The sequence below is a fragment of the Gossypium hirsutum genome, chromosome D01 (assembly GCF_007990345.1).
Source record: "Gossypium hirsutum isolate 1008001.06 chromosome D01, Gossypium_hirsutum_v2.1, whole genome shotgun sequence".
NCBI lineage: Eukaryota > Viridiplantae > Streptophyta > Magnoliopsida > Malvales > Malvaceae > Gossypium > Gossypium hirsutum.
The window spans coordinates 44,153,043-44,159,873 of NC_053437.1; the positions used below are offsets into that span (position 1 = coordinate 44,153,043).

General features: G+C 32.7%; 1 protein-coding gene across 6 annotated transcripts; it reads right to left on the reverse strand.

Moving 5' to 3' along the window:
* Nucleotides 1–3,126: 3,126 nt before the first annotated feature.
* On the reverse strand, nt 3,127–6,520 carry LOC107921597 (cold-responsive protein kinase 1). 6 transcript variants are annotated; one of them, XM_041086283.1, is made up of 7 exons: nt 6,131–6,520; nt 5,766–6,000; nt 4,847–4,959; nt 4,418–4,628; nt 4,103–4,340; nt 3,762–3,912; nt 3,127–3,614 (listed from the first exon to the last, which is right to left on the reverse strand). In XM_041086283.1, exons 4-7 carry the CDS (start codon nt 4,536–4,538, stop codon nt 3,513–3,515), a joined length of 612 nt encoding a protein of 203 aa, XP_040942217.1. In that variant the 5' UTR covers nt 4,539–4,628; nt 4,847–4,959; nt 5,766–6,000; nt 6,131–6,520; the 3' UTR covers nt 3,127–3,512. The 6 variants fall into 6 exon arrangements, with proteins under 6 accessions (XP_040942217.1, XP_016706918.2, XP_040942216.1 ...); XM_016851429.2 differs by lacking the exon at nt 5,766–6,000; XM_041086282.1 differs by lacking the exon at nt 6,131–6,520 and having other exon boundaries at nt 5,766–6,117.
* Nucleotides 6,521–6,831: the final 311 nt, after the last annotated feature.

Sequence of the window (6,831 nt, forward strand, 5' to 3'; positions counted from 1 at the left end):
CAAAAATAAAAGGCAATATTCGGTATTTTGAAGATTTAAAAAATATTGTGCCCTAACTTACTGGGTGTGATGTTTTATTTCTTTGAAATAAGAATATTTTATTATTTTGATTCATTTGCGAGTTAAAAGTTCTCTTTTAAAATCTTTTCAAACTTTCAGTAACAAGACATTAAATAATCAATTTGGTACCAATTTTGGGCATTACGAGGGGGCTAACCCTTCCACGTATGTAACTGACTCCCGAACCCGTTTTCTCGAATTTCGTAGACCAAAATCGTTTTTAAGGTGAGCCGATCACACCTCAATAAAAGATCGGTGGCGACTCTAGTTTTATCTTTAAAGTCGGCAACTAAATTTTTGGTTTAAAAAAATAGTTTCGACATTATCTAACCATTATAATATCTAACCTATAGTATTTGGTTCCATATGAAACAAATATAAATGAACTTTAAAATGATAAGAACATAGAATTTCAAGGATTTGGAGCTAACAATTATTTTCCTACCAAATTCAAGCAGGCCAACAAAGAAAAATAAGAAAACCATGAAAACTCCAATATTCCCAGAAAGAAAGAAAGAAAAAAACATGCTTGACTTTTGAAGCAACCAAAGCAAATAGAAAAACTTACCACAGCCAAGAAGAACATTGTTGAGTGATGCAAAAGTAGCACAAGCAAGAATATATTTCCCGATACTTTTCTTCCTCACTAGTTCATTATAATGATTTGAAGTCTCATCATCAAATTCATCAGATAGCTCAAAATCCAGTCTCTTGTACTTGTTCTTGTTCCCCAAAGACAAAGCCAATTCCACTTTCCCATTTTATTGGACACCAACCAACCCCATAACTCTCCCTTCCTTCAATTCATCTCCCTTACCAGAACAAAACTAGCAAAACAGACCCATATGTCCCTTTCTAGTCACAACAAGGATTAAACCATGAATTGGGTTCTTTATATCTAAAACCAAAAAGGAAGAAAATGAAAGTCTAAGAACAGGTGGGTCTTTTTCCTTTTCTTTTTATCACCCAAGCAAAGATAGCCACTTTGGTATTCTCCAACAAAGCTTACTTACATATGCAAATGAAAATAAAAGATAAAAGTAGTCAACATCAACAAGGTCTAAATTCTAAAACAATAGTTTCATGATGTTTAAAAGGAAACTTTTGTATTCTCCAACAATGTTTTTAGTTCTTATTAGATTTTTTTCCTTATCAATAAAATGATTTTATTAATAAAATAGACATTGCCATGCAACAAGACAAAAGAAAAACGTTTCACCAAAAAAGCATACACCTTGATACAATAAAAAGACCTTAGCCCAAAACAAAAGAGCCACCAGAAATCTATTCCCAACACTAATCAACATAGAAGAACACAACATCAAATCAAAAAAAGCATTATAACAAGTATAGGAACAAGCATTAAGCATCATTAACCATCAAATATTGAAACAAAAATTATTAACTTGAAGAAAGCAAAGGCAGTGAGATATTGTGGTTAAATAATTCAATTCCAAGAATAGTTCAACATACAAGACAATATTGAACAAAGAATAGTTCAAATATATAAAAACATAAGATCACTCACTTCAATAGAAGTGAGCAACCCCAACATATAAGTTACCATATCATTACCTTAAAATTTTTAATGGTCTCTAGTCTTTCTTTTTCCAAAAAACAATTCAATTTGATTGAATTAGTTTTTCTACCCAATCGATTTTCTTTTCTTTTTAGGAATTTTAGCCTTATATGTTTTAAAAGAGAACATAAGTAATCTTATAACAATAGTGGCTAAAGCTAATAATGGCTAAAAATATCACTAAGTGTTGCCAAAAGCAAAGAGAGGCCATTGAGTTTAAGTTATTTTAACCAAAATGATAGCTCCCCCAGTAAAAAGCATATAATAAATGCTAAAATTTTAAACATATTTAACTGTACACTTGAAGCTTCACCCACAAAATACGCATTATGAGTTCCCAAAGGTGCAAAGATATAAAAATTGGCAATGAGTCATTAATATGAACCTCAATGAGTCATATGAAAGTTTATCGAAGCCAACCTGAAAATACTTAAATATTGTTGTAAAGGGTAGCTTCAAAAAGACACCACTTGTTACTGCCTGAAAGAAAATGCAATGAGGCCAACTGTTAAAATAATGTTGATAAGGCTTACAACCATTAACTAAAAAGTCAAAAACTATATCAAAGATGAAACAAGAAGAACGATTAATTGATAATATTGATAGCCCATACAGCATGATGATCCTTAATGCAAAATCATCAGAAACAAAAGAAAAAAAATCAATACAAATGCAAAATGAACCCTAGTTGAATTGAACTTACAACAAAATTCAGAATATTAATCAGTATAAAAAAGTTTCAATGATTTGGTATAGAAACTTACCTTAAAAAGAAAGAAAAAAAACTGGAGAAATGAGAACTAAAAGGCGAGTATACAATGAGTAAACATCGTCGATATATAGATGTGTATAAATAATAAAATCACTGAGATTCAACCAACCATTGTTAATCTTCTTTATTTGGAAATTTTGGAATTCACATCTACACATCTCAGTTTTTATAATTTCATCATTTAACAATTTAAGGGATTTTTTGTAAATTATTTGAAGGAAATCTATTTTAGGGAAATAAACTGTTTATAGAACTTATGGGTCCGTTTGATTGCCAGTAAAATGTTTTTCGTAAAATGATTTCTGGAAAATATTTTCTGGTGTTTGATTGAATCTGTGTAAAATATTTTATGCTGTTTGGCAGATTTCCTAAAACTATTTTCCAGAAAAGTTATTTTTACATATATTAATATATATTAATAAATTTTTATATTTTAAATTGTTTTTACATATATTGCAATGAAATTAAATATATAATAATATTCAATTATTAAGCTACAATATTAACCGTCATAATTTGAAAACAACCAAAGTCAAATAAATTATTTGTAATTGTGTTAAAAAAATCAGTAACAAGGGTTGAATAATTATAAATTTAGCTTCCAAACCACAATTAAAAAATACTAATCTATGCATTTATTTAAAACATATAAGATGTATTTACCTACCAATATGAAACTTTGGATCTTTTAAACAGATTCAGTAAGACCAAAATGTTAAACAAAAGACGAGACATATACCAAATCCTTAGTAAATTGTTATACACTGTGTTTGGAGTAACTGCTTAAGTGCATCTGCTATCAAATTGCTAGCCACTTACAACTAAAAAAATGGCAATGTCTGCTGCCAGGAAGCTTGCTGGGTTCAAATCAAAACACACAAAAACCAAAACTTAGCCTAAATAATCTAATCATAAAACACTACTCCGACTGTTACCGTTGCATTAACTGATTCACCATCTGCTATCAAATTGCTAGCCACTTGCACCTTTCTCTAATAAAGCTTTGATTACTTCTAGATGGGACCCTTGAACAGCATAGTGAAGTAGAGTGAATTCCTTGCGATTAGTGGCTCTCATTGAAACTCCTGATGAAAGAAGAGTTCAGACAACCTTGATGAATCGCAGAACCTCTTCTTCTAGATATTGACTCAATTCTGGATCAACAATGTCTAGAAGCCTGTCTTCTTCTTTCAGTTTCCATGTCTGCAACAGGTACACTTTGCATGAATTATGATATCACTTATGTGAGATGTCATGTGAAGACTATCTAATTTTATCAAATTTGGAGTCCAGTTGATGTATGAAAAGATAAGTAACATGATGCAACAAGTGGAAAAAGGCTGAAAGTACCCATTCAAGCAGAAGCATGAATTCCACTCCAAACGCTGCCTTACTACTACTTTTACCACTTATTATTCCAAGCAGAAGCACCCCAAAGCTGTACACATCTGCCTTCTTGGTTAGTTGTCCTAAAAGCGTATACTCTAGTGCCAAATATCCACTGGACAAAATACAATATCATAACTGAGATGCAAACAGAAACACAAGAATTAAGCAAAGGCAAAGAACGAAACAAAATTGCCAGTGGGTGACTCCTTCAAAAGTCCTTAAAAAACATCAATGAAATATTGAAATAGTTAAACAGCCTAGGCAGCTGACTAAGGATGAGATGCAATGAAAATGATGCTTACAATGTTCCTGCTACTCGAGTACTGATATGAGTGACATTGTCCGGGAAAAGCTTAGCTAGCCTGAAATCCCCAATTTTAGGATGAAAATTTCCATCCAGGAGTATATTACTAGCTTTAATATCCCTGTGGATGATATGTAGTACAGCTTCATAGTGAAGAAACGCAACAGCAGAAGCTGTACCTAAGCAAATAGCAGCTCTTGTTGGCCAATCCAAAGCAATATGTTTACTTCTTGAACCTGAAATTAGGATTTCTGGACATCAGTATACCTCAATTAGAATTAGGAGTTCAATGAGCTTGGACTGATGTATTTACTAAGTAAAACACTGGCAAGGCTGTTATTCTCCAGATATTCGTAGACCAAGGCCCGATGGCTGTCTTCAACACAACAGCCGATTAGTTCAACAAGGTTGGTGTGTCGTATGTTTGATATCATATCGATCTCTGTCAGGAATTCATTAGATCCTTGCTTAGACTCTGCAGATAGTTTCTTGATGGCTACTTGAGTACCATCCCTCAAAACTCCCTGTAAACAGTAACAGACAGTAAAATTTTGTTAGTGTCTCCCAACTAATTCTAAAGTTGACAGACACTAGTACAGGCCTGCCATATGAAAACCAGAAAACCTGCTCTCTCCCCCTCACATACACTCACAAAAGTAGACATATACATAATACATGCCAAAAAGAGCTCAGAAGACATGGATGCTCTGTTCCAAAAGAACGGTCAGAGAGCTTTCATTACCCTGTAGACAACTCCGAAACCACCTGCACCGATTCTGTTTGATGGATGGAAATCTGATGTCGCTGATCTCAATGAATTGTAAGTAAAAAGCTTTACATTCTCGTTGGTGAACTCTGGCCATGCACAGATATAAAAAATATGGAATCGAATGAGATCACAAAATTATAAGAGAAATAGTTGACAATACCATGTGTCTGAAACAAAAACAAAAACAAGGAACCGTTTGAGATAAATACTTAGGAATGGTTACATTACTGAAAATGTTTTGAAGTTACATACTAGACAGAAGATGTTTTGAATCGACTACCAATGACCCGACACGAATTTTGGTGTTTTAATATGGTTTTGAGGGTGAGAATCGGCATTTTGAAGTAACTTTTTATAGTCTCCTAGTTGAGAACTTATGACAAACACATAACAGGCAAGAATAGAGAAAGCTGAAATCAAAGGAATTTGATTTCAGAGACTGGTACTCGTTGCCAAGACTAGCAAAAAATCAAGTAATTCGTAAGAAACGAACAAAGAGAATATTTTCATACTTAATTGAGATTGAGATATAAAGATTGGTTGGAGGAGTATGTAGCGATACAAATATAGTGCTAACGTCCGAAATGATGAAACAGAAGAGTAAGAAAATTAGGTAAGGTTTACCGATTTCACTTACAAACTGCAGGAAATGATGAAACAAAAAGGATTGAAGAAAGGTAAGAAAATGGAAAGGAAGTGCTGGAAATCAGTGGAATGGGAGGAATTGGAAAGATTTTTCATTATTAAAATACAGAGAAAATTCAAAATCTTTCCAACTCCTCCATTCCAAAAATTTCCAGAAACAGTCTCTCCTTTTCCTCCTTCACAACAGTCTAAAAAATTACAAGCCACAGAAAATGTGTAGAAATGAAAGTGGAAATAGAAAACATACCTTTCTAAAGAAAGTCTGCAAAGAAATTTTTGAAGCTGAGACGATGAGAGTGTAGAGAAGGGAATGAAAAATGTCTTACGGAAGGAAAATCGGTAAGACGTTTTCCAAAACTAAGGAAGTGATTTTACCCGTGTTTGTAAAAGGTTTTCCTAGTGGAATTCATTTTCCACCAAACAAACGTCGAAAAATCTGGAAAATAATTTTCGGAAAACCAAATCCCACAATCAAACAGACCCTAAAAGATAAAATTAAAAACCTATTTCATTTGAGAAAAATCTTGATCTCAAAATAGGGAAATAAACTTGTGATTTGACATACTAATTTGCATAAGCAAAAATCAAAATAATCATTAGTTTTAGGGTTACCTATGTTGCACAAGCTCCTTTGAAAATTACTTGCTTTCAGTTCAGTAAATCTAAATTAGTATTGAGAGATTGATTATCAATTTTATGATTTGGTGGTTGAGTCCGGATTTTTTTTCCTTGCTGAAGATTTTTCCCTTAATTAAGAAATTTCTACAATCTCGATTCCTATAAGGAAAAGATTGAAGAAGTTAGTAAGGGGCAATGGTGGTTTAGGGATTTGGAAATGGAGAAGGGAATGAATGTGGAGGCTGTAATTGGAAGTGCAGAAAGAACGATGATGAAAAAATGAGTGCAAAAATGAAAAAGTAACCTTTCAGCATTCCTACCGTGCTCTAAATGGGAAATTTAGAGGTTCGGGTAAAGAATGGTATTGAACCTCTATTTAGTTATTAGTGGGAATAGAGAGCCAAACAGCAACACCTATAATAGGCATTCCATTGAACCAAACATTGGCTTGTGGTGGGCTTACGGAATTGAATTGTAATGGTATAGCCATTACATTGAACCAAACAAGATGTAAGTGATTCTATCTTTTTTTCCTCTATTCTTTTATAAAACAACCGTATAATATACACCAAGTGAGACTTTATAATAATAAAAAAAAGAGCTAATGAACCACACAATTATTGGGCATTTAAAAAATATAGTGATTTAAAAATTGTGAGAATTACACTATACTTTCCCTAAAAAGAGTGTAGTTC

Coding starts and splice junctions, on each gene's coding strand:
- LOC107921597 (XM_016851429.2), bottom strand. CDS start 4,538: ATGATATCAAACATACGACACACCAACCTTGTTGAACTAATCGGCTGT. Junction 4,341..4,417: donor CCTTGCCAGTGTTTTACTTA/GTAAATACATCA, acceptor TCCTAATTTCAG/GTTCAAGAAGTAAACATATT. Junction 3,615..3,761: donor TCATGCTTCTGCTTGAATGG/GTACTTTCAGCC, acceptor TACCTGTTGCAG/ACATGGAAACTGAAAGAAGA.